The 26,947-nt window shown below is 51.1% G+C and overlaps 7 protein-coding genes across 7 annotated transcripts; 4 read left to right on the forward strand and 3 right to left on the reverse strand.

Moving 5' to 3' along the window:
• Positions 1-1,205: 1,205 nt before the first annotated feature.
• KD926_002322 (fungal specific transcription factor domain-containing protein) lies at positions 1,206-2,612 on the reverse strand (the record flags this gene model as incomplete). The annotated part of the gene is made up of 1 exon (XM_053097002.1): positions 1,206-2,612. The coding sequence occupies one exon, from the start codon at positions 2,610-2,612 to the stop codon at positions 1,206-1,208; it is 1,407 nt and encodes a 468-aa protein (XP_052958924.1).
• Positions 2,613-3,585: 973 nt separating this feature from the next.
• Positions 3,586-4,308, reverse strand: KD926_002323 (glutathione S-transferase family protein; the record flags this gene model as incomplete). Its single annotated transcript, XM_053097004.1, has 2 exons — positions 3,586-4,203; positions 4,255-4,308. The coding sequence occupies 2 exons, from the start codon at positions 4,306-4,308 to the stop codon at positions 3,586-3,588; spliced, it is 672 nt and encodes a 223-aa protein (XP_052958925.1).
• Positions 4,309-5,026: 718 nt separating this feature from the next.
• On the reverse strand, positions 5,027-7,382 carry KD926_002324 (putative long chain fatty alcohol oxidase; the record flags this gene model as incomplete). The annotated part of the gene is made up of 3 exons (XM_053097005.1): positions 5,027-5,787; positions 5,847-6,958; positions 7,015-7,382. The coding sequence occupies 3 exons, from the start codon at positions 7,380-7,382 to the stop codon at positions 5,027-5,029; spliced, it is 2,241 nt and encodes a 746-aa protein (XP_052958926.1).
• Positions 7,383-8,714: 1,332 nt separating this feature from the next.
• KD926_002325 (uncharacterized protein) lies at positions 8,715-13,375 on the forward strand (the record flags this gene model as incomplete). The annotated part of the gene is made up of 7 exons (XM_053097006.1): positions 8,715-8,877; positions 8,930-9,055; positions 9,118-9,186; positions 9,246-10,299; positions 10,808-11,888; positions 12,764-12,904; positions 13,019-13,375. 7 exons carry the CDS (start codon positions 8,715-8,717, stop codon positions 13,373-13,375), a joined length of 2,991 nt encoding a protein of 996 aa, XP_052958927.1.
• A 715-nt stretch (positions 13,376-14,090) lies between these two features.
• KD926_002326 (uncharacterized protein) lies at positions 14,091-15,605 on the forward strand (the record flags this gene model as incomplete). The annotated part of the gene is made up of 4 exons (XM_053097007.1): positions 14,091-14,245; positions 14,300-14,509; positions 14,681-15,149; positions 15,222-15,605. The coding sequence occupies 4 exons, from the start codon at positions 14,091-14,093 to the stop codon at positions 15,603-15,605; spliced, it is 1,218 nt and encodes a 405-aa protein (XP_052958928.1).
• Positions 15,606-16,049: 444 nt separating this feature from the next.
• KD926_002327 (fungal specific transcription factor domain-containing protein) lies at positions 16,050-17,360 on the forward strand (the record flags this gene model as incomplete). Its single annotated transcript, XM_053097008.1, has 4 exons — positions 16,050-16,060; positions 16,135-16,262; positions 16,450-17,052; positions 17,104-17,360. 4 exons carry the CDS (start codon positions 16,050-16,052, stop codon positions 17,358-17,360), a joined length of 999 nt encoding a protein of 332 aa, XP_052958929.1.
• A 7,261-nt stretch (positions 17,361-24,621) lies between these two features.
• KD926_002328 (FYVE zinc finger domain-containing protein) lies at positions 24,622-25,704 on the forward strand (the record flags this gene model as incomplete). Its single annotated transcript, XM_053097009.1, has 2 exons — positions 24,622-25,050; positions 25,285-25,704. 2 exons carry the CDS (start codon positions 24,622-24,624, stop codon positions 25,702-25,704), a joined length of 849 nt encoding a protein of 282 aa, XP_052958930.1.
• Positions 25,705-26,947: the final 1,243 nt, after the last annotated feature.

Here is a 26,947-nt window from a genome sequence, read left to right on the forward strand (position 1 = left end):
GTTCCCAAGAGGAGTCAGACCTCAGCTTCCAAGAGAAAAATGTGTAGCTTACCACTTTAACTTAGATATCCACAAATGCACCTCAAAGATATGCACCTCACCATATCTCCCACCGCCGACGCGCGCTCACCGCATGTGACAGCGGCAGTCGCCGTTTTGCCGTTAGAGTGACAGGAGCAACATAAGTGAAGTTCATCTCGACGGCGATCGGATTTAACAGCTGGCACGCCAAGCCATGATATATCAGGAAACAGATTGCTGGCCGAGAATGCCGACTCCGCGAAGTGCGGCGGTGGAAGCCGCCGGGCGGGTAGTGTGGGTTAGGCCGATCACCAAGCAGACGCGTGCATTAGGGCACAAGCATCGTGTTATAGGAATCGCCGTTGCCGCCGGAGTCTGAGTCGCATGTTCTCCGTGCTCATGTACGTATGGACTGGGTAGTGATGATCTGGTCTCGAGTCTGGACACGATTCTGCCTAATTGACGCGGACCGGGCCGGATCGGATAGTATTCGTTGAGTGTCAAGGACAGGGCCGGAGGAGATGAGAGTGACCTTCAGGATTCAGGAGAGTGATAGGCGTGAGCGTGCGTCGGCTTGGATAAGTCAACTTCGGCGACGACGGCGTGCTCATCAATCACTTGGTTGGTCATACTTGGCATATCGAGGTCCAGGTGCTCGGCGACGGCACCGGCCGTGAGGATTCATAGTAGCGGCGGAATTACAAGTTCGAAAGGGTTTAGCCTTGTTATCGATCTATCAATGGAGGATCGTGCGTAGATCTGAGAGGTGGTAATGTCGTTGGTACGAAAGTTCAGCATCAAAGCTTTGACACCGGCGAGCTCATTTGCGGCATCGACACCAGGCAAAAGGTTCTACTTTCCCGAGATGAACATGGGCTGCAAATTGAACAATTTGGCATAGATGTATTCAGAGGGATAGGTAAGTGTATGATTCTTCTTAGCATAGGCAGCGTCTGGGTTTGTGATATAAGTTTGCAGTCTTTCTTCTAGATCTACCCTGATCTAATACATACGCAACTCGCGGCAAAGATGGCATACGGCCATTAACTATCAATATTACCAGTTTTTGAAGAAGAGCCGGACTAGCTACTAATAGTATATCTAGAGCTCTTACGAGCTTACAGACTTCAGGGAATCACTGGTTACCTCCATGCCATATTCTCCCTGCACGTAAACCACAGCAACTAAGAGAAAGCCTGGTATGTTGCAGTCTTCAAGGCCTCTAGATCGCCAGTTTCCTCATCAAGCATACGGATAGCTTCACGAATAAACGGGACCGCCGATCCGCGCACTTGCAATGCCCACCGCAATCGTTCTATCTGATGAACATATTCGATTGCCTCATCACAATCTGCACTCGTAGCCCACAGAAGTCCAGCAAAAGAGCCAATCATCGCCATCTGGGCAGGCGCGGCGAATCCCCAGAATGACTGTGTATGCTTAGGTTGGAGCGTTTCCACGAGCTTCAAGGCTGAAAGAAGACGAGCGCGAGCTGCAGTTCGGATGGTAGATTTGAGACTTGGCGGAGTCTCTGGTCTTAAGGCGCGAAGCACTGCGCGATGCAATGTGAGTTCGGCTGCCATGTGGGAAAGATGTAAGGCGCCATTGGCAGAGAGACCCCGCATGTGGGTGGTTGTATCCAGCTTCAAGCATCCGGGTAAGTTGGTGTACCACTGCCGAAGTTGCTGCGCGAAAGACTCTGCAAGTGCCATGGTCCCGGTCGCACCTAATTTGTCGAGTCTGCCTCCCTTCTTCGTTGCCCCGACGGAACAGAACGCATACTGAAGCTGACTGAAGATCCTAGTCAGCTCGATAGCGTGTATGAACGAGACACGGCCTGCTTTCGCATCGACGCTTCCATAAGGTACATCCTCAGCCTTGATTAATATCTCATGGAAATCTTCTACCGTACAAGGCCGGACATCCCAGTCGCTATTATTTTCGTCATCCCAAGCTAGGCGATCGGAGATCAGAGATGGTCGGCCGTGAACAAGGGCTCCCCATTTATCCTGCATGTACAGGGCCCATGCCAGGCGGCACCGCAAGCCTCTCTCCCACGCCGGGATAAACCAGTCACTGCAGTCAACATGGATACCCAAAGTCTGGCCCAGAAAAACCAGTTGGGTGAGAAGGGTATTATTTGTCCGCCTGACTCGTTGCAGCAACAGCAATCCTGCTTGCAGCGTTGACAGTGTTGGCCGCTTCATGTCATTCTCAATCGCGCGCATCGCCAGATCTTCCAGTATCGCGGCGTCAAGAGCCCTTGGTACAGCTGCGAGCTCTTTGTTGAATTGCTGCCAATCCAGGGCTATAAGATAGACACCAGCCAGAAGTGAAGGAGGGAACTCGTGATGGGATCGGGCATGCTTGTCAAGAAAGTCATCTTTATGTAGAATAGGGAATGTAGGATGCACAATGTTAAAGTAAAGTTTAACCAAGCTGGGACCCAGTGGTCGGATGGTCCCTTCGATCCTATCAAGGTCTGCGATGCGTTGCATCTCAGACGCCGAATCCCCATCAGGATAAGTCATGAAAATAGTTGATTCATCAACACGTCGTAGGCAACACTCAAGCTTTGCCGGTGGGTGCATTCCTGACGATTTCGGGTTGAGTAGTGATGGCTCATGATAGCTGAAGGGGCTAATGTACTCCGTGTGTAAATGCTCCGGGCCCAGAGATCCATATGAGGTAGAGGGGGTTCTAACGGTAGATTGCCTATTTTGTGAAGGCAATGTGAAGCTCGAGCAGGGCGTTCTGCCGATACGTTAGCTTACTCCAGTTCTGCCATCGCTAGTCCAGAGTACATATGTACATACGGTGGTGCCTCATTCCATCCTTCTTGCAGTCTTCCACTAGTCTTTGATCTTCTTGGAGTAGGCCCGTAAATAAAAGTGCATTTGGTATCTTCTTCTTCACACAGGGCACATCTTCCGTTGGCTAAGTCGCGATCGCAGCGAGATCTGCGCTGCCGACACTGGTCACAAGGCCGATTAAACTTTTCGGTTCGTCTGCTAATCGGCATTGCTCCTGCTGAGAACGTGACAGTTAGGACGATGAATTTCCCAAGAAGGAACTAGTCGGGGACGGGAATCGCCTAGTCTCGTGAGGATCTGGAAGGAGAGGCAGCAAGGGAATCAGAGGGCAGCTTGGGGAAACTGGTCCCCAACACGGGCGGTGCTTGTTAGAGACTAATCGGGGGCCAAGCATCTGATGTCAGGGATCGAGAGGTCTTGTTGGACCCTGATTTTACCTGATTGTCAAAGAAATGTGATGACATGAGGCCAAAGAGAAAGGGAATTGGTTGGAAAGGGAAGGAAGAGATGAGCCGAGGGACGACGAGGGATGAAGGATGATGAGGGATGAAGGATGAAAGATGGGAGGGGGGGGAAGTGAATGCTTACAGACCATCACGTGTTGGTCATCTATCATTCACTGATATCGAGTTACTAACACAGCAGTTCACAAGTGATCTTTGATTGAGTCTCAGTAGTAAAATTCTTCTTTTCTCATAAATCATACAAAGAACCACACTCCCTATACAGTCCCACCATCGCATTCAACCCCCTAAGACGGAGGAGCCACACGCTTCTCCACGAACTTCTTCTCCCCAAATGCCTGCTTCACACCCTCCGACTCGATAACGCGCTCATACCAGGCGATCACACCGGGGAACTTGGCCCTGATCTCCGCATCAAGGGAGATAGAGAATCCCCAGGTGAACGCCGCGGCGACAGAGATATCCGCCAAGCTCAGCTTCTCACCCTTGGCCAGCCACGTCTGGCCGGAGAGCTGCTGCTCCAGGAACGCCATGGAGCGCTCGATGCGGGCCAGGGCAGCGGTCTCGGTGTCCTCGTTGTACTTGTAGTTGCCGAAGCCGAGACGCCAGAGACCCAGCTGCAGGACGGGGCTCAGGATCTCGCCGTCCGCGAAGTCAACCCACTGGCGGATCACGGCGCGCTCGGCGGGCGTGGAGCCGAGGAGCTGCGAGGCGGCGGGACCGCTCTCGGCGATGAACTGGGTGATGGCGTTCGATTCGACGAGCTTGAGGCCGTCGGGGGTCTCGAAGGCGGGCACCTTGCCAAAGGGGAACTTGGCGCGGAATTCCGGGGTCGTGTTGGTTTGGCCCATGGTGAAGTCGCCGTTGACGATCTCGAGGCCATTGAGGTTGGCAGCAGCTTGGGCCTGTTTGGATGTTAGACAGGATACAGGGGTATTTTTAAGGATAGTACGAACCTTGATGACCCGAGGGTTGTGGGGGTAGCTGTAGACGGTGCCGAAAGGAGCCATTGTGATTGATTGAGTGATGGTTAACTGATCTATCTGAGAGAAGGAAAATGTATCAAAATGAAACTGAATATGGCCTTTAAGTAGTAACAATCCGGAACAGCATGGGGCTAATTCCGCCCTTGAACCTGGTTTTTTAAGGAAAAGACGGTGATGACAAATGGCCGCCGTGCGAGGGGCGATCCAATGTGGGGTAGAAGAGCATCGAAGCTATCGGACGGACAGTTCCGATATTATCAAGTACAACGCTGGGAATAGGGATGAATGGGGTCTTTATTATGTTGCACTTGAGGTAGATTATAGGACGGATCGAAATGCAAATTAGGGTTGGACTAACTATCAATGTGGAATGTGGCTTGCAGTCAAATTCATCAATCCAGGGTCCGATGGCGCAAGCAGTCATCTCGGATGTCCGCCGATCGATCCTCAGACACACGCACGGAAAGACTTCAGCACGGACTCCGGTTTACATTTTGATGGGGACTCTGATGCCGCAGCCCGCTTCACGTTTTCTGAACTCTGAATTGGGGCAGTGTCATCAATTGGTGTGCAGCCGCCAAGCTTTGTTGAGATTATGAAACGGTAAGGCAACTGCAGCTAAAAAAACTTCACCATACAACTAATTTATGATATAAACGCCTAACAGTTGCAATTACACGCCGGGATAATTGTAAACCAAACTCACACGTCGTCAGCATCGTATCGTCATCGCCACCGGCCTTTAAAGGCGAGCCGTTAAGCCATCCCGTTCCATTGACTTAGCGATTCGCGCACTAGCCCAGTCTGCGATGGCCATGTTAGTCACCATCGGGTTCACGCCGCTAGCACTAGGGAACACGGAGGCATCCACAACATGCAATCCCTGTGTTCCCCAGACCTGACATTCGGGATCCACCACACTGGTTCGCGGGGTGGTGCCCATGCGACAGCTTCCCATCTGATGCGCGCATGCAAAGAGTGTCCGTTCTGGGTCGAGGGTCTTGCGGCGTAGTTCCGCGATCCACGCCTGAAGAGCGGCATTGTTGATGCCCTCGGCCTCGTCCTCATCAACCGGGTGTTCCGCCCGGATAAATGGTGGAATTTCACGACACGAAGTATGAAATTCCTTCGCGCCCGAGATATAGGCGATCTTCGCGGTTGCGACCAGGGATTCGACAATGTGCCTGCGATCAAATGCCGACACCGTATAGTCGACGCGGCATCGTCCGTCATTGGGATCGGGGTAAACTCGACCGCTGCCTCGGTCTTTCGTCAGCGTGATAAAGCCGGTCATACGTGACAGCTTCGCCGCCCACAGCTTGTAATCAAGTCCGTCGCGCCAAGGGAATGCTGGAAGAAAAGCTGCCGGCAGCATAGTGAGACATTCAATCTTGACGCCGTGGCCGTGTCCGTCTTGGTCCTCGAATTCATTAACGACGGCTGTCAGGGCCCCTCCTTCCCACGGTCGAGTTTCCTCCTCAAAGACAGCGCCGCCGATGATGACTGCGTCTCAAATTAGTTCCACCGTTTCAGGCCAAAGGTGCATGTAATGAAAGACCTACCTGGATGCAAGTGAAGATTGCGTCCTACTTGGGAGTTTCTGATTCCGCTGCGCAGCAGAAGAAGCGGGCTCTGAAGCGTTCCACACGAAACTATGACCTTCTTGGCTTTGATGATGACCTTTCGCTTGACCGAAGTATCTCCGGACCGGCCCAAGTACGCATCTCGGGACGTCCAGGTTCCTTCCACTCCCGAAGCCACTCGTCCGCCCTTCGTGTTAGTGAACAGGACCTTGTGGGCATTGAATCCTTCAATAAACACCGCGCCGGCGCACGCTGCGTCGGCTAGAAAAGTCTCCGTAGGGCCCTGCTTTTCCGCCGAATGGCATCCCATCGTGCAATGTCCGCAGTAGTGCTTGTGACCACCAGTATTTTGAGGCACGGGTTTGGCGGCATACCCCAGTTTTCTAGCTCCCTCCAACAGAACATTGTTTGAAGTATTCTGAGTAGTGTTTTCGGAGCTCACACCCATGCGATCACAAACTCGGTCCAGGGAATTTTGGAATTCCAATGAGGTGAAGAAAGGCAGGCCATAATCCGCCCATTCCTGACGAACGTAGCCCTGCGTTTGCAACGCTGCCGACCAGTTAATAGTGCCGCCACCCCCCCAAGTCGAGCCAGCAAAGATCCCCATGGAGCCGTCGTCCGAGCCGGTGACGCCTGCGGCCTCAAACATACTCACAAAGCCCTCGTTGAAGTTCATGGGATAATGTTTTGATGGATAATGATAAGACTTCTCCACCACCATGACATTATAGCCGGCTTCGGCCAAGTTTTTGGCGGCAACACTGCCACCGCAGCCGCTACCCACTACGACAATATCTGTCTCGATAGTCTCCGGCTCCTCCCCGGGCGGGATCTGTAGGAAGTCGTATTTGAAGCCATCTGCGGGTTTCCCGTGCACCGGAACCCGAGGGAAGCCCAGAACCGGGCAAATGGTCGGACTAGACGTAATCCATGTCCTTTTCACGATGCCCGTCAGAGCTCGGAAGACACCGCGCAATGGCTTCAATCTAGATGTTTCCCAGCCGCGGAAGATCTTGTCCCGGATTTCGAATGGTTGCTCTTGAAACAGGGTCGTCGAGCCGGTTAAGATAAGCGAACCCGCTTTGGAGCTGGTTCCCCAATGTTAGTACCCCGGTACGTAGTTGCAGCAGTGTCTAATACATACTTCAATGTATTCAAGATAAAGCTTAGTCCGTTCCTCCCTTGTTCGTTGACGTAATCGGCAAACAGACGCTGGAGCGTGTCCCGAAATTGGACATTGGAGGATGCATTCTCTTCCAGATACTGCATAGCCAGAGTGCTTGCATCAGGGTCGTGGATGGAGCGTGCTAGCGTTTCGATCGTCGCGTTAAGTCGGGACTGGGGAATTATCTTGGCAGATGCGGACGACGCCGTGGGCCCTCTAATGGATGGGATCACGGTATCCGCTATCGACAAAAGCGTTGTCCATTGTAGTTCGGAGAAGATTTCCTTGGAAGAGACCGGGGGAAGCGACACCTCCAGTGGTGTGTACGGAATGGCCTGGTCAGTCATTGCAGACAGCCTTGACTACGAGCTAGAATCCGCAATGCCGAGGGTATTGAAGAGTGGAGTTAAAAGACGTATAGTATATCACGACGGGGAAGGATGAAGAAGAATAGGAAAAGGAAGAGACAATAAGGATGGCCGGGTCGGCCCACAGAGATAGATATAGCTAGCAGAGCCACCTGCCAATTGCTCGCCGGGGGTCCAATGCCCCTTCCACGGCGTCACCCACTTCGTCCCAGAAGAGTAGGGTTTGCGAACGACGCTACGGGGAGTGCCACCGACTAACGCTACTAGTGCTAGTGGAGGATCTTCTCCACGCTGGATCTTTAGTAAACTGGGCGCTCACTCTTGCATTCACTATTCAATAATAATATTCACACTGGCCATCATTGCGCCAGCGTTCCCAATTTACGGGGAGGAAGGCACAGTAACCGAGGCAGCGACCAACGACGATACGAGCTGGACGCGAGTGGGAGCAGTCACCGGGAATTCCCAATGATGGGACCATGAAAGCGAGAGATCGTCGGGCTGGCACAAATTGCGGTCCATGCGGGGGAGATGAGCCGAGCTTATTCGCTGTCCATGTGAAGATGCCATGGGTAGGTCCCATGAATCTGACTTATCAGGAATGTGACTAAGCAGAGTGATGCGAGCTGGACAAGAATAGATTCGATTCATCTCAATACCATTGTTTATCATTTGAAGATGCGCTCTGTAAGTCCAGGAAAAGGGGGAGTCACGTGAGACAATCCCAAGTCACGTGTCATGCTCCGGCACGTGGACGGTCTCTCCCAAAACGGTAAGTAGGGCTCGTTTGCAGGGCTCGCATCATCTGACCAACTTCAGTGTAGCAGCATCACTAGGGGGGATGGCTCATGAGCCCAGTCGGAAGAGAACCAATATTATTCGAAATGGAGTGATGACAAGCATTATCAGTCGGATCATTCTACCCAGCATTTCATCATCTCCTTGACTCGGACTAGCCCGATCCCGTGACCCGTGGCTTCCACGCGCCAATCCAGTTGCGACGTTTCCTGCTTCATCCCAATTCGGAGCTACTTGCACTCTCTACTCCGGTTAAACAAGAGATGAAGGCTTCGCTTTGGCTCTGATCAATCCTGCGGTTCTTTTCTCCGTCCAATTCTTCCCCGGGCGCATTGACTTCGCTGTCATGTCAGTACAGGTTGCGATCGCAAAGCGCGGTCGCAACTGCAACCCCAATTCCCTGACTTCAGTCTGAGGACTAATTATTCCTGATTAGCTCTGCCTATTCTCCGTTCACGATTCCATGGGCCTGATCGCATCCTTCCCGACCGCTCGTATACACCTCCGTGCTGAATGAACATCACAATGACCACGCCGGGCTCCGCATCTCAGAGCGGCGTGTCGACTCCCTCGCCACAGAAAGGATACAAATGCTCGCTACCTCAGGAAAGGGTGTTCTCCATTCAAATAGGGACAGAGCTCTTCCGTCTCTCGGGAGCGTCGATTGCCTCCGATGGTCAGTTGGCCCGACGTCGCATGAATTTGAGCCCGCGCTAAACGTTATGGAGCCCCGTCATATTTCTCCCAATTCTTCGAAGAGCAGCTGCGGCTGAACGGAGACGGTGCGAACATTCGGACGTTATATATCGATCGAGACCCGGTGACGTTTAAGGATATTGTGCGACATTTACAGGGTATGGCAGTCTTCCCGAGAAGACCCTCAGTAGCCATGGCTAATCAGGAAGATTGTTATCAGGATACCATGTGCGCCCTAGAGACAGTGCGCAGTTCGTGAAGCTGTTCGCAGATGCTCAGTTCTACAGCTGTACGTCTTGGTCATTCAACTCGATATAAGCCAGTCCATGAACTAACGCCAACCTTTAGTACCCCGGTTAAACTCTCAACTATTCGAATCAGAGATCAGCATCCAGATTGGCGACCGCGATTTCCAAATACCCCGTGACATTTTCTCAGGACCAGGCGACTCTCCAAACTTCTTCACCCTCGGCTTCGGTGCCTTCTTCGCTACTCCCACGCAGACCTTCCCCGGCCTGGAGCGCATCGGCCTCCTACGTCCCCCGGCCATCGTTCCTCCCAGCATCCCCAACCGATCGGGCGAGGTTTTCGCCGACATCCTCCACCTCCTGCGCGGCTATCCCCTACACATCCGCAACAACACCCACCGCGCCGAGCTTCTGCGCGACTGCCGCTACTTCCATCTTCGCGGCCTCGAGCAGAAGCTCATCCCCCATGACATCAGTTTCAACCCCATCCGGCAGCGCTCCGAGATCATCATACGGCTAGAAGACGTGCGACGCTCCGGCGTCCACTTCGCCCCGGATAGCCCCGCCGCTCCCCAATCCTCTCCGGGATGGGTCACCTACTCCCGCCCCTTCATCGACGAACAGCCTTTGGACCTGATCGTGGAAATTGGCGACGAATGCACTCTTGTCGACCTCGCCCGCATGCGCGTGCAATTCCTGCACCTCACCAAAACCCGTATCGCCGCCCTTTTACAAGTCATCACCAATAAAATCACCTCCACGCAGGCCGCTACGGCTACAAATACAAACACCCCAACAGCATCCGTCTCCCCTGCTAGCAGTTCTCCCACCCCTGAAACCTCTGCCATCCGCATCGAGCGCGACGCCGACCTCACCGTCGACGGCCAGTTCATGTCCCACGCCGATATCTTCGGCAGTCCTGATCCCGCCGCGGCCGAGTCCACGGATGTGCAGAACCCTCCCGTGAAGCGCCGCCGGGTCGACGGGTCGTCGGTGGGCACGTCGGGAAAATGGATCGTTAGGACGGGGCAATGGCGGTTGCGCGCGCAGCCATCTGCCGTTGTTCCTGGGGAGGTCGAGATCGTGTTGGTGGCGGTGAAGTTGGATGTTTATAGTGAGGCGAGGATGCGGAATCGGGAGAGGAGGTTTTTGGGGTCGTGACTTTTCCGGTCTATATGTAGGTACGTAGGGAGGTGGGTTGATATATAATGAGACCAATGATTATAGGTGTTAATGTGCCGAACGTGCAAGCTGTGGTGGTTTGTGCTAGTTCGAACATCTCTTTCATGCTTCTGGCAACCATTTAATTTAATATCTACTAAGAAGTACGTTTATTAAAGAGCTTTACACTTCTTTCATCCTTTCTGATCACTGTAGTAGTCCTTCAACACCTACAATTTACCCAACGATCAACTGCTGGAATTGTGTTCCGTGCTGAGACAAGAGTAATGCATAGGTATGTTTAGTTAAATATTCGCCGATGGATCGAAGTATTGACGATAAACCGAATATATTTGCGTCACATCCAATAGTAAAGTACAGACCAGCCAAGCCGCCCAGCTTCCCCGGGATGCGACAATGGGCTGATGTCTGACATCCGATCGCCTACGTCATACAAGCCGACAGTACCTATACTTATACAGCCTAACGTCAACGATTCAGCCAGCGCAGCATTTATTCCACCCTCATCCCTATCTCCCTCTCTACCCGAATATCTACACTCCCCTCATCTCAGGCAAACAAACCACCCAACATGAAACTCGCCGTCTTCAGCGCCAAATCCTACGACAAACAATACCTCACCTCCACCCTCCAAACCCACCACCCCTCCCTCTGCGACATAACCTACCACTCCTTCGCGCTGTCGAGCGAAACCGCCTCTCTCGCCTACGGCAGCACCGCCGTCTGCGTCTTCGTCAACGACATCCTCACGGCCCCGGTCCTCCAAAACCTCCACGCGCACGGCACCCGCGCCATCCTTCTTCGCTGCGCAGGGTACAACAACGTCGACCTGCAAGCTGCCGAAGAGCTCGGCCTCTTTGTCGCGAACGTCCCCTCGTACTCCCCCGAAGCGGTGGCTGAGTTCGCCGTCGCGCTGATCCAGACCCTGAATCGGAAGACGCACCGAGCGTACAACCGCGTCCGGGAGGGGAATTTCAATCTGGAGGGATTTCTGGGTCATACGCTGCATGGACAGACGGTCGGGGTGGTGGGCGTGGGTCGGATCGGGATGTCGTTGGCGCGGATTTTCAATGGGTTCGGATGTCGACTGTTGGCGTATGATCCGTTCGGGGGGGAGGAGTTCAAACAATATGGGACGTTCGTGGAGCTGGAGGAGTTGCTGCGTGAGAGCGATATCGTCAGCTTACATTGTCCGTTGACGGAGAGTACGCGACATGTGCTTGGGGAAGAGAATTTGGCGAAGATGAAGAAGGGCGCGTTATTGGTGAATACGTCGCGTGGAGGGCTGATTGATACGAAAGCGGCGATTGGGGCGCTGAAGAGAGGTCAGTTGGGTGGGCTGGCGTTGGATGTGTATGAGGAGGAAGGGGGCCTGTTTTATAACGATCACTCCGGGGAGATCATCCATGATGATACGTTGATGCGGTTGATGACGTTCCCGAATGTGTTGGTGTGTGGGCATCAGGCCTTCTTTACGGAGGAGGCTCTGGGGGAGATTGCGGGCGTGACGCTGGCGAATTTGTTGGATTTCGAGGAGAAGAGGACGTGTCGGAATTCGTTGGTGAGGGAGGGTCATTTGTTGGTATCCAGGGATGAGGAGCCGGTACGGTTGTAGGATGGGATGAATGGTTCTGAGGTCTACGGGGTATGCTATGGTCTCTAGTTTGATATGCAAATCAATATGATCAATTTACGAGTTGAGATTGAATAGGGAATCGTAGAGGGTTATGGCTACAAGATACAGGTCTCATTATCGAGCATTATCTGGGGTTACTGGACATACTTTAACTTTGGAGATTTAAAGCACAAGGCGACTTCTACGATATTCTCAATGATAAACTTATTATTAAATGACAGTTAATCAACTATTTCGATCCTAGAGTCGGTCTTGTTTCGGATCGTTTGCTCAATTTATTACGTTATATTTTATCCTGATCTTATTATCTCTTCTAATTCGACCCCCGACGAGCTGTACCCCTAGACTCTTCTAGAGCTAATCTTCTTTCTCTTCCGACCTAATGTCAAAGTCAACTGTCTGCCATCTCGATTCCTAAAAACTCCGTCTCGGAGCTCAGTAGTATACAGCTCATATGAAGGATAGTCTGCCAATCAGTCAGTGGGTACACCATTTCGCAGGGCTTTGTTTCTTACACATGTCCACAAACTGGTTGACTTGTCCTGGAGTCAGTCCACGGCCATGAGAGCACCAGAGCTTTTCTTCTTGTTCCTGCCTCCAATCATACACAAAGCGTGTATTTTCTACATCTCTGCAGGCAGTTCAACATTGGACCAAACCAAATCTGGGCGGCGGAGTCAGCAGAACATACAGTTGAACAAACGCGTCGAGGTAGCTACTCCCAATATAAGTCAGTCAAGCTTTCCTTTCGCATAGACTGGAAGGATTGCTTACGCAGTGATCTGATTATACGCTTTCAGGGCATTGTTGGCAAATTCCACATGCTCAAAGCTGCATTCTCCGAGTACTCCACTATATTCCCCACTGGATTTCTGACGCACTGCGTCCTGCCATGTTCGTTCTTGGGATTTGACCGTCGAAGCCCCGTATGGTCGTCGTGCGTAAGGTAGAAATCATCGATCGAGAAGACAATAACGCCGAGACCATATGGTGGAGACGACAATCTTTGTTTCAGTGACGATACCTGGTCTACAGTTGAGTGCTCGAACACGTAGGGCCAACATCCCATGGTGGAAATTCCTTGTGGGTGGTACAATGAAGATATGATGCCCCTTCAGTACCTGCCGCATCTACCAAACAGCATGGGATTCGTTTCGACCCGTGTTGTAGAGCAGATGTGGCAGGATAAGTTCCTGTGGCTATTGGAGCACCATGAGGGTAACGAGGCTGCTGATTTCGTTTTCCCAATCCTTGTGCATCCTGATACCAGTGGCCTGGCGCACAATACTGGAATGATCGATCGATTTATTAACTGGTTGCAGAGGTTTGGCGATGATGTTCAGTTCTGTACTTACGAGCAGGTTGCGGCTGCTTGCCTTTCCGTGGAGAAGGCCAAGGCTGGCCAGGTCTAGAGGGGGGTTTGAGATATTTTTCCTAGCATTAAGAGTAGTGATGCTCATATTGATTGATGACTGGACTTTTCGTGTGTTTTTGGAGATTATTGCCTAAGACCTAAGTTGAGAAAAGTGAAATATATGCATTATTGAACGATCCAGGTATCTTTAGCTTACCTTCCATAGGGACCAGCATACGATATTTACACTATTCATCATGGGCTGAGTATTCTTGTGAGTGCATTTGTGCTTTGTCTTGAAACTGGACTAGTGAGTGCCAATCGGTCCTGAGACTTGGAATTCGATTGTTCTGGAATAAACCCCCAACATTGCAGCGGAAAGTAAAGGTAGACATATCACTGCGTACGATGACGCACCGCATCGCCAAAAAATCTAGAACTACTCAAATCCACCACCAACTCTCCGCAGTATGTAATAATCCATTGACGTGCTCGGCGAGAGGCCGAAATTGGCCGCTACCTAATGCCGATGCGGAGAACGTTTAATTATTTCCCCGATGCCCGATCGCAAATACACACTTCGGGCACCCCATACTTAGGCAATACTACCTAGGAAACCCTCCTCGGAGCTAGACCCGTAAGCTCTATATGGATTTATCAGGGCGAGAATCTTTATCACCTAAACGCACTCCCCGACAAGCATGAAGAGCCTAACGAGATTATCACACCCTGTGACAAAGTTACCCAGAAAGCGTTTCCATTCAGCCTCCAAGATGACCACGCAAGTCACTCAAAGCGGTAATCACTATAGTCTTGCTGCCACGGGAGACAAACCTAACCAAATGGCGCCTACACGCGTGAACGGGACGCGTTTGATGAATTCGATCCACGATACTTGCGACTTTGGCAAGGCCCACCCGTACGGAACGTAAGGCCGCATTAAATGAGGAATGATGATGAATCCTGCACTAGTTCACGATAGACATCACACTGAGACCGGAATGGCACGGCTGGTTCTGAACGATGACGACAAGAAAGTCCGGGAATGGCTGGCCGAGCAAGTCAAGGCCGTGGGCTTCTCCATTACCGTGGACGAGATGGGAAACATGTTTTCTGTTCGTCCGGGCAAGAATAAAACGGCACCCCCGGTCATGATGGGCTCTCATCTAGACACTCAGCCAACAGGGGGTCGGTACGACGGGATTCTCGGAGTGCTTGCTGGACTGGAGGCTTTGCGGACTATTCATGAAGGTGGATCTGAAACGGAAGGACCCATTGGGCTCGTCAATTGGACAAAATAGGGTTGTTCGATTCTTGTTTCCGTCACGGTCAGATTGATAACAGTTTTGCTTCTTTGCTGCAGTGAGGAGGTCGCGCGGTTCCCGATTGTCACGGTCTCATCTGGGGTATGGGCCGGTACGATCCCGCTTGGAAAGGCATGGAACTGTCGCGAAGTGACCTCGAAGGAGGTAAGAACAATGAAGCAAGAGCTGGAACGCATCGGATTCCTCGGTCAGGTCCTCGCCTCTTATACGGCTCAGCCCATCGCTGCGCACTTTGAGCTTCACATTGAGCAGGGGCCTATCCTTGAAAACGAGAAGCAAAAGATTGGTGTCGTGACTGGCGGCCAGGCATACAACTTGTACGAATTGGTTGTTCGAGGTCGGGATAGTCACTCCGCTACCACACCATATTTCTCGCGGAAAGATGCTCTGCTAGCTGCGGCCAAAATGGTTGCTGTTTCCAATAAGGTTGCTAAGGACGCCGCGGGGCTGATCACTACTGGAATCTTTGATTTCGCACCCGGTAGTATCAACACTATGACACACACGGTAAAATTCACATAGGATGTCCGTCATCCTCAATACGAGATGGTAACCCACATAGTTGACAAGTGCCGCCAGTTGTTTGATAGCATTGCAAAGGAGGAAAGTGAGCTCGGGGTGGAAGTTTCGTGGACCACACTGACGGAGAATGCCGCCGTCGTGTTCCACCCTGACTGCGTTGCTGCTGTTGAGCAGTCCTCTGAGGAGTTAACAGCCAGTGGCGATGCCTCTTCAAAACACACCAAGTTATGGGGACAAATGCTGAGTGGCGCGGGACATGATAGCTGCAATACTAACAAGCGATGTCCATCAGCCATGATTTTCACACCCACGCGAAATGGAATGAGCCACACTCCAAATGAGTATTGTAGCCCCGAGGATTGCACTCTTGGGGCGGAGGTTTTGATGGGGGCTGCATTGAAATACGATGCTCTGCGAGCCCAACGGGGGGTGTTCGATTAGATTTGCTCCTTGTATCTCCATCGCGTTATAGTTCATGCAAGGCGTTTTATCAATGATCTCTACAAGAAATAAACGGAACATCCTATCAGGAATTGGATTATGCACTATCAGTCTCGTTTACAGACATTATCAATGTATAGATAGCAGGTTATAGTTTGACATTTTAGATTCCACTTTTACCTTATCACTTTGATTTGACCAGTTGCCCAAGTGGATCCAGAATGAATCATGACTGATTAAAGGTTTATCGCATACGAATCCTACATGAGCAAGGGTGGGAGTCTCGAAGTGAGCTTTCGAGAGTTGTGACGGGCAACTCGTTTTTTCCCTTGCCCTATGAATGCTCACCATCCGTCGCCCGATCATTTTCGGCGTCTGGGGAAGCATAGCTCTCCACGCTCATCAATCCCAACTCACGCTTCTATTTCCATACCAAGACCACAAATGCGACCAAGGTGGGCGTGTTGGCCGATTGGTCATTTGATAATATGTGTTGCAGTATTCAAATACAACAAAGACATATATCTAGGCTTTTTGCTTTCTTCCCGATGCTGTTCCAAGTAACTACCGCAAAACAGAAGCCAAAGCATTCCAACACACTATGCCTTCTTTCACGTCCGATTCCGACACTAAAGGATAGTTCCGTTGTTCTGACAGGTAAGTGTCCAGCTTTCCCGGGGATTTGCGTTCATTCAAATCAGGAGATTCGCTAACTTCTTCAAGGCGGAGCTCAGGGGGTAGGTGCATCAACGGTTAAAACACTGTACCGAGTCGGCGCACATATCACCTTCGGCGATATCAATGAAGCCGCATGCCAATCTCTAATTAACAACGATTTCTGAAGACCAATGGGCCGTGGCTCCCTTGACGAACGTTGACTTCGTCATTGACAACATATTCTGCCCCAGTGAAGAGACAAATCGACGAGAGCGATCCGACCAAGAACCGTGCGTGTTCTGTCACAATGGGTATGACTTCAAATTTCTCGCAAATCTAACCGTTATTGCCGAAAACGTTTATCGGACTTTCTATACACTAAAAGCCACTCAGACCATTGGATCCGACTTCAATGCATCTCTGCAGGCTGCGGAGCCTCTCATCCAGAGACTGGAACAGTGGCACGACAGCCTTCCTCTACACCTTCGCACTGATGAACCCCGACAAACGGGCACGCTACAAAGCTCCTTCCACTCGACCTCGGGGGCTCACCTTCGGCTTGCCTCCCTGACTCTGGGAATACTGCTGTACCGCGCTGTGTTCCGACCACTTTCCATGCCCAGTCCAGGAACCCCTACGTCACAAGATATAGGATCTATGACCCGGTTCAATCGACTGAACGACAGTCGTGCTACCGGATTAAAACTCGCCACCACGGCCTGGATCAACCGTGTGCTGTCTTATTGTGAAGGCCTCACAGCGCGTGATCAAAACAGCTTGTGGTTCTCCTGTACGTTGATATGTTTCTTTTTCAAAACCTCATGCCGCTAAAACCCAACAGGGTCCCACATATGCTTCGCGACAATAACCAATTTTATCATATTTCGACTCCTTCACTCGAGGCACATGATGCCTTTGACGCGTCGCTGGGCCGAGATCCTTCGTGACCAGTCCGTGTCGTTTTCGCAGACGCGATTCGGCCTCCTACGTCTCGACACGATGTTCATCTCAGGTTTCGAAAACGTCTTCCACTGCGGAAAGTTTTTGACAGATGTTTTGCATGAAAATGTCAAGAACGCAGGACCCCAACCGACATGATGATAGGGCAAGCCGGAAAGGGCCTAATATAGGTTTCTTCCGGCTGTTCGAATGGCGCAATGGAAATGCGGAGTGATGAGCTGCATCTAATGTACAATCGAATGGAAGGCTACGGTGAATTTAAAAAAGTTCTCGCCCGAGAATTGAACAGGATGCAGCCCTGGCGCGGGGTGATTACTGGCAGATGCACCTGAAGGGTAAGTTACCTAGAGAATTTAGTACAGGGGGAAACCTCCCGTCAAGGGAGGGTCGGGTCGGGTAACACCTCTCAATCGTTATATCAGTGAACGACGAGCTGATGGAGTAATTCGATAATTTCGACATTGGTCGGACTGCTGTGGGAAATAACAGCTGTTCACGTAGAGTGAGATGTTTTATTAAAGCAAGAAACTGAGCCTGGGTATGACATTTAAATATATTGCGGATGATCACCTTCCCGGACCTTGTATACTTTTGGTGGAGTTAGAAAGAAAAAGAAGATTATCAGTTACTAACCAGATACCCAGCGAGAAGTATCTGGGCGAGAAACTGGTTGGTGAGCTGTTACTATGTATAACAGCCACTAAATAGGGACAGAAACATATAAACAAATATACCATCAACAAATACCACTAAACATCAATCTCCAGTCCAACCAGCCACCAAAACACCATCATGACTTCTCACCGAAACACCAAAACACCCATCCAGAAAAAGAAAAGAAAAAACTCGCCACTATCCCAGCAACGCAAGCGCCCAACCGCCCCATCGTTCCTCACTTCTCCTCTACCTCACATTCACAAAGTACCGATAGTTAAATCCCACGCATGACATGACCCTGGATCTGGCCCAGACCCTGCTGCATCAAGAACCCCCATCTAGCCACCAACTTCCCTCTCAGCAAGAACCAACCAACCAACCAGTCGCTACCTACAGCAATCGACCTGTAACTGTTTGCTACCTGTCACATTGAAATGCACATGCAGAGCCAAGTAAAGCTAGTTACATCAACATGACACAGTAATGTATGTGGCGACAAATCGGAGCGAGGCCGCAGATAGTTTGCTGAATATGATCAATGATCCATACCGGGTAGGCAGGTAGATATCACCTGCAGATACGGTTGTTTGAGGATCTGCGAACAGAAGTACGAAATGATACAAGTATGACATGACATGACAACGCTGCGGGTTGTGGATACGACATACATGCGGTGTATTTGTTTATGCAGGTGCTCAGGGGCTTACGGTTGTTTGTTGTTACTGGTTGGTTGCTTAAAATAACTAAGGTATAGGATGTTGTGAATATGATATGGCCTGGGTGTATGCACTTCTAGGGTGCAGGATTACTGAGGTTCCTTGATTTAGGGCTGAGCTGAAGAAAGGAGGTTGGTTAGAGGAATTGCAGAATTAGATAGATCGTTGGATGTTATGTGTCCTGTGAAGAAGTATGCGTTTCTATTTACTATCATCTGTCTCTGCTGTAGCCTATGTAAATATTGCAGGCGCTTGGCTTATCACATGCATACTGTGCAAGTAAATATCCATGGACCTATCTGTATGTAGTGGACATTCAGAAAACCCTCCGACGGAAGCACATCCGACAACCTGCAACCGAAGAGAAACTTCCCTCCGCGCAGAAACCGAAAAGGAGATGAAATGTCCCGAATATTCGATTCCCCGAGGAGAAACCGCGAGGCCACCTCGTCTGATCTCGGGAGCCAAAGACACGGGGGCAGGCCGCAAACCCAGCAGAGTAAAGCATCGTGTGCACCACCCCAAACAAACAACGATCAGCAGTCACCGAGCCGAGCTGCCGGCGCTGCCGACTTACTGTCAATTAATTATTGAGGATCGGGAAGTCAAGCTGCCCTCTCTCTCTAGCCTCTAAATGTAGTGTGTACTCCGTAAGGTGGTCTCCTCCCGAACATCAGTGGAGCCGCAGAAACAGACAAGCAGATGAGCAGAAATGCCAAAGAACAAACAAAAACAACCCCTCCACAAACAATCTCCCCAAACGATAATAATAACCACCCTGTCCACTGTCGCCAGCCACTCAGATTTCCCACCAGTCCCACCGCCACCTGACAAGCCATCAAGTGGGTGGCTGCAGGTGGTGAGCCATGGTTTGAAACGGTGGCCCCGTCAAATAGTCTATTTACCCGGGACTCGTCGGCTAGGGAAAGTCGGCTGAGATTGGGTAAGTTGGGATTGCATTGGCCACTGGGGGATTTGGAGATGGGCAATGGAGAACGCTGACCGACAGACACGGCAGAGAACAACACCCAAATTAATGAGAAGGGACTAAAACTAAACCCTACCAGAACGATGCTACATCCCTGCCGCAGGGACTACGGATTAAGGCGTCGCTTGAAACTCGGTACGGGTTCTCATTCCCCAATCCTTTCCTCTAGTGTGGTCTGTAGGTGAACCTCCGCTTCCCGTTCCCAATAATTTGCCTTTCGGGCAGGCTTCGTGGCCTCTTCTGCGGGATTTCTCGTTTGGGATGGATCTACGATGCTCTCGCCGTTGGGTTGGGTGACTTGGGTCGGCGTCTACGGAGTATGGGAGTAAAAAGGGGTTGTGAACCATGGTTGAGCATAGGGATTATTGTTTGTCTCGTGACTGGTTGGTTTGGGATTTTCTTTTGATTTGCTTTTCGGCCTAACTTCTAGACTAGCATCTACAACTAGTGTCTTGGGTGTACTGTACACACCCCGTAGGCCCAGAGATGGGAAATGTTATCGTGATAATTTCGAGTGTTATCGATTATCGATAATAGACAGGCCGTTACTCGATACTATCGAGTATCGACTATCAGCTGCATACAGTCTGTATGTGATATGCGTTATCACCTTGTAGTATATCATAGCTTGAATTAATTATAGCGATTTAGCTAGAAACTGGAATATATCTCGACAGTACTTTCCCATCCAAACACCAAATCAAGGAATCGCTCTGCCTATCCCGTATCTTCTCAACTCAAGTGAAGTAGTACATACATCGTATTCCGTGAAACCCCCGATCGATAGTACATACTATTATTGCCGAGCCATCAGTCCGGCCAGGTCCCAACCTATGCTGTACACCCATCGGCTCGTATCCCGGGCGTCAATCAGACGCAGGACCAGATGTGTGATGATATCAAGACTACGCAGTACGACCACGTATTCGCTCCGAGGGAGTAGATTAGACTCACACTTTGTAGTTAGTGTTTACATTGCACTCCAACTGGCGAAGTCAATTCAACCCAGAACAATCCAACTCAAAATCCTAATCCTAATTTTAGTTTTCATCTTTATCTCGTTCTGCTCTGCTCTGCTGGCTGGATGCATTCGATCGGTCCTGATTCTTCCGTCCGCCCGGCCGTCGGATCCGACCCACCCTGTTGCTCAGCAGTGGAATGATTAATGTGGCTGTAATCCATTGGATCTGCAGAACTCTAGGGGGTGTCGTGAGACCGGGAGAAGTTGGGATTGAAAATCCATAGGAGATCTCCCAGCTAGGATCTGAATCTGATACCGTCGCAGAAGCGAGAACGTAACACGGAGTAAATACTAGCTTCTACCTACGGCGTAGTAACTGCTACTACTGGTAGGCCAAACGCAAGTACATAGAAACGCAGGGGCCGGGCTGCAGTCCCCGTAGCTGGAACGAATTGCATGCGATCGGGGTTTGATTTTCCGTTTGTTAATAAGATTACGGATACCCCGAATTGATTCACCACGGACAACAGCCGAGATGGGACAGAAGCGACATGTACTGCTAACTTAGCGACAGTAGCGTCTTCTCATCGTCGTTGGAATTGAGATAACTCATGTAAATACTACTGTAAATAAAAGCTGAAAACGTAAATGAAATTGAAACTAACTCAATCCCCTGGTGCGTAGTTTAAATTGGTGCGGCGCTAGACAAGACGCAGAAACAGATCCTGAGATCCTGGTCGCTATCAGTGTAACCTTGCTCCATAGTCCATCCCCGAGAACATGATTGCTTATCAAGATTCGCCCTGCCGCGCTGGTCTGGACCCGGCGTGGTGGCCGAGGATTTCATGTACGCCGTCGGTAGGTCCTACGGAGTACATACTACTAGCTACTGTAGACTACTAGGTAAGGACCGCGGATATGTCTTACACGACGACCAACCGCGGGCCCAGGAGATCAATTAGACTATTTTTCGCTGGAAGCTTCGCGGATGGAGATGATGATGAGTAGTACATGGCGAGCGCTGATTTGTCTGTTAGGTTGCTGAGGACACGGTAAGGAAGGTTTGGAAAGTCGGTGGTTGGTGGCTTTTTTTTTAGTAGATTGTGGAGCAGCCTGCCAAAGGGAAATTAAATTAACGTTGGCAATTGGCATTCGGTTGAGTAATGGCAAACAATGGGATTGAAGCGCTTCGGCGTATAGGGCTCCGCGGCTGAATGTTTAAGATTAATGTTGATGTAGCCGTTAGTCAGTCTCTACGAGTATACTGAATACTCCGTTAGAGAGACAGTGACTCCGTAGGGTGAATGCAAGACAACGGAGCGCGGAGACGGAGTGGAGGGCAATTTCCAACCGTCCATCACTACTAAATAATCCCCAATCCACCGGCGACCCATTTCAGGCACGCGCCTTCCACTTCGCAACGGCCGAGGTGCGACGCCGGAAGTGCTAGCTCCATCCAGTCTAGCTGGGTCTGAGGCGGCAACATCGCGAGGAATCCGTTACCTAACTCTAGGTTAACTATCGCTAGGCATTTGCCCGAATTAAAGAAATGCTCGGGCTCTGTCCGTGCAGGGGGGATGGGGCACTGGCCAATGGGAACGTGAGCAATGCATATCGGCCAATCACCGTGCTGCGATAAAGAGATGAAGAGGCCGCCAATCCGGAGGCGAGTTCCAGCAGACCCGCCGGTTCAAGAAGGGAATCTAACCGAGTTGGGGTAGGTTCAGTTGGTTAATGTTTCCACCGCCTGACTGAGGCGAACCCAGTTGATCTCCTGGTCCGTGTCTCTTCTTGCAAGGGATGGACGATGTAGAAGTCGGCGACAGAAGGAGGGAGGGAACTCGATACATTGGGCATTCCGTCATCCCAAATAAATGGCCGGGGACCTGAGCAATGCATGTCAGAAAAGAACCATGCGCACATCCTGCCGTACACCCAGATTCCCTACAGATTTATTGACTATTATTCAATAAACGCAGAGGCACTGCGTCGAGGACTGCATGTATGGAAATGATGAAGCCAAATGCCGAGGATCTCGTGAACTCTTCCTGACGGAGTAAGCAGCCATCGCGGTCAGTTCAGTTGGGACTTGGGACCCGTGGATCCCCCCGGTGGGCCTCCCCGACTGTAACCCCGTTGCCAATCAGAATGGCCCTAATGGCGATTCTCAGGGTGAGCGCGAGAGGCGTCGGTCGCAGTCCGTCCCTACCTCTGCTGCCTCTGCCACTCTCAGGTCGCGTCGTCGCAGAGTATCTCCTCCGTCCGGAGTACGAACTAGTAGCGCGGTGGAGTGTTGGAGATGACCGATGGGACTTCATCCGCAGTGCACACACCGCACGGTGGAGAGATAGTCAGGAGGTGGGGAGGTTCGCCTGAAGAGGAAACGAATCATGCTCCGGATAGAGATGCCAGAGTAATCATTACTACATAGTACATACGGAGTAGTACATACATCCCTGGCCAGGATGTCGCGTCGCGGAGGGCCGGGGGAGCGGGAAAAAAGGAAGAACCGATCAATCAATCGATCAATCAAGCAAGAGTGTATAGTCCGTAGGAATTCCCAAGGGATACGATATGATGTGTGAATGAGACCTCGGGACGTAGAAAACAAAAAGCGGTCAAGGACGGCAGGGATGGGCGATGGTTGTGTTGTCATCATGACTGACAGTTTGGAGAAAGGGGGATCCTGGAGATGGTTGCATCGCCAATGATAATCCGGGAGGCGAGGACGAAGGAGTAAAGTGCGACGGTAAGCTCGAATCCGTGCGTCGCCGTTTCTCGTTAGCCGACCCCTCTTGTTTTTGGCGATTTAACTGTTATGGCATTCTTGAGTCATAGTCTGGAAGGACTATCGTTGTCTGACCTGGAGTTATTGTCATGGCTGATTGAGTCGATGATTGACTGCCATTCTTTCCTGTCTCTCTCTCCCTCTACTCCAGCCATGATGTATCCATTTCTCCGCGGGCACCGGCCTAGTCCAAGAGCGGCGGGCAGAGACAAAGAAACGAGGGCCAAATCCCTGGGTGGAGTGCGACCGGCCCCGGCAACCAGTCAGCGCCCATCCCTTTCCGCCTCGGCAAAATGCCGCCCCCAATCTGGTCAAGCGTTCATTTCTGGAATTCATCCGAGACTTTTTCTTTTCTTTTCTTTTCTTTTCTCTCCTTCCCTTCGTCCTTTTTTTTTGCGTGTGCTAGACGACACGCGCATCCTTCCGGGATAAACTCGGAGAAGGGGGTTAGAACGTGTAGGGAGGAAACTACGGAGTAAGGTAATTCTACATAGGTAGTATGTACAGACGGGAGGGACGGGATTGTCGGCACGACGACGGAGACCGGTCGTAGATAGATGAAGGGTACGGAGTACACCTACAGTACTCAAATTAAATTGAATGGAGATAAAAAAAAAATAAGACGGAGAGAATGCAGCAGAGTGAGCAACATCGTTCCCAGCGCAGAGCCAATCCGGCACCTCCGATCTGCTCTCCAACGGCCCCACTGGCACTGTTTCTTCGGGACTTTCTAGCCTCAACCTAGTTGCGCTCCCTCTGCAAATGAATTTAATATTAATGTTAATATTTAATAGTGATTATTATTATTATGGCGTCGACTCCACTGGCGCATGGCAAAATCCCATTCCATCCCGCCGTTTCGCCATCCTATTCGAGTCCTTCCTACTTAACTTAGCCCGCTTCTCCCCGCTATTCATCCTTACTCCTCCCCTTCCACCTGCCACTGGACAACGGGGCGAATTCTCCTCCAAGCGACCCAGATCCGATCTGCTATCTATCTTACTTTATCATCTCGTCGTCACCACTTTTCCACTCCCCCCTGCCCGTTGCCACTGCCGCTCCAGCGATGCTTAACGGGTTACCGCCTTTCCATTCACCTCGCCTCAGCTACCATTATTAAATCTACTACCCCGACGTGCTACCTACTCCATACTCACTACTACATCATTCACTGCTTTCGGACTATCGCCACCACCTGGGAACTTCTTATCCTTCTCTTCTTCTCTCAACCTTGACCACCTCTCTACCATCTCTTCTTCTTCTGTCTCTCCCCTCCAAGATCCGTCATCATGGCTACTCACGTCGTCACCGCAACCACCACCTCCCCCGTCACATCCGCCCACCAAATCTCCATCTACGGCCATCCTTCGCCCGTCAACTCGGCCACCACTACCGCTAATAACTCTCCTACCTCGCCTCGTCAGCAATATCTTCCCCTTCACACTCGCCAGCTGCGCCCGCCCAAAGCTCCCCTCTATGTGCCGGCTGCGCTGCGTCCGACTGAGCGTCCCTCGAAGCCGTCTCCTCCAACTCCCCCTCGCAGCGTCCACGGTTCCCTGGACAGCCTGAGCGAGACTGAGGTGCATCAGCCCATCAGCCGTCGTTCCACTATCGAGAGCGATGGTAGCGGAAGCATCAGCAAGATGGCTGAGGATGAGTGGATGAAGAAGGAACACCTCGGCGAGGTTACCGGCATGCCGACTCGCGACCACTGGAAAGTAAGTTTGATTCCCCCCCGTTCCTGTTGGTGTGAGATAAGGGGAATCGATTCCAATGCGGGGGATGCCGATGGATTTATATCACCCAATGACGTGAGTGTCACTGGTCGCTCGCGAATTATTGCGTGATCTTCGCAGCGCGTCATCGGCGTGGCCTGGCATTGGATCGTTTCCCCTTCTCTCGCTCTGTTGCTTCATTCCACCGCACATGATGCTAACGGTCCTCTCCCACAGGCGGACTCTGCGTCTCCCAACTGCGACTCCCCTACCTGCCGGTCTTCTTTCGGCCTCTTCTTGCGCCGTCATCACTGCCGCCACTGTGGCCACGTCTTCTGCTCCTCTCACACCCCTCACAACGTCCCTCTCGACCAGGATGCTCGCTTCCATCCTGAGGGCGTCCAGTCGCGTGCTTGCGACCTCTGCCACGTTGCCTACCAGCGCTGGGAGGAGTCTCGTTCGGAGCGCTTGACCAAGATCCAGAGCCAGATCGATATCCAGAACGAGCCCATTCAGACTCCTGTTGAAGAGACCCCGGCTGAGCCCGTTGACCCTTTGCAGGATGAGGACTCCAAGAAAGCTCTCGCTGCTGCGCTGAGCCAAACCGGTGACATTGCGGCCAGCATTCCTCGCGGCTGGAACTGGAGCACCTTCTAAATGACCTGAGGGGCCTTTATCATGATGACTTTACGACCATACGTCTTTCCTATCTTTTGCTGTCAGCTTCGTCTGGCCTCGCTTGGATTGCAAGCCTTTTGCGACATAATGCTCTAGAACATGCCTCTTTCTTGTCCTTGATCTGTACTATTTAGGCGATTCTCCAGTTTCGGTCATTTGTTGGGAGTTTCGGTCTACTTGCTCTTTGCTGCAAGTCTTATGGTTTACGGTTTACACTTACAACGGAGGACTGAGATTCCTTCATAATGCCGCGATTCGAACTCTACGACGCGCGGGGGCTTTTTGCTGTTTTAATTTTTCTTCTTTTCCTTGATACCTAGGATACCCCGTCAATTGTTGTTTCTTTCGAGCGGCGATCGTGTGTTTTTTCAACCTTTTTTATTTAAATTTTTTTTTGCTTTTCTATGGCGCAATAGGATGATTCACCTGGGAATAGAAGGTGTTGGTTTATCAGAACGTGAATTTAATTTTTGCTCTTGCTATCATCTTTTCCATGTAGACATTCGTAAATTTCGATTACTACCTGCACAACTATTGATTTGACCGTTTCTAGTCTCTCCAGCCTATCACCTAACCCACCCACCCTGATCTGATCGCCCGTAGCTAGCTTCCTGCGGCTCGTACGTCACATACATACACCCCTTTCCAGCAACATGCAACATGGATGCTCCCTGCCTTGCCTTACCAACCTACCTTACCTACTACCCAGGTACCTCGAGGTACCTCCTAGCTCGGAGAATACGGCAGGATCGGGATCGCATAAAGCGCGTGAGGCGGCATGGGCATCATGGATGAAGCCCATCCATCCATGTGACTCGGTACGGACGCGCCGGAAATTTATCGACTTACTTACATATGAGATGTCGCCTTGATCCTGGTCCTCTAGTCGGAAGGAGTATACCATGAACTAACTTAGGTGGGCAAATTGGGCTGGGGGTGCGTGCGCGCGGGCGTCTTGTGGAGGTGTCAGTGTCGGTGACGGTGTCCGAGCCTCCCCGGGTGTGTCTTATCCAGGACTCGATGGGTAGGTTTCCGAGGGGTCTAGATTACCTAGGGGTTTGGGTTGGCTTTGTATGTCGCTATACATATACATATACACATACCTGCCTAGTACACCAGGAGCTTCTTTCAATCACTCTACTCTGGGGGATTTAGGGAGCGGCGTATATAGGGGGGCGTACAGTACCTAGTGTTAGTATTGTTAGTATAGTATGTAGACTTA

The sequence above is a fragment of the Aspergillus affinis genome (assembly GCF_023601865.1).
Source record: "Aspergillus affinis strain CMG 70 chromosome Unknown NODE_14_length_433147_cov_86_863592, whole genome shotgun sequence".
In the NCBI taxonomy this organism is placed as follows: domain Eukaryota; kingdom Fungi; phylum Ascomycota; class Eurotiomycetes; order Eurotiales; family Aspergillaceae; genus Aspergillus; species Aspergillus affinis.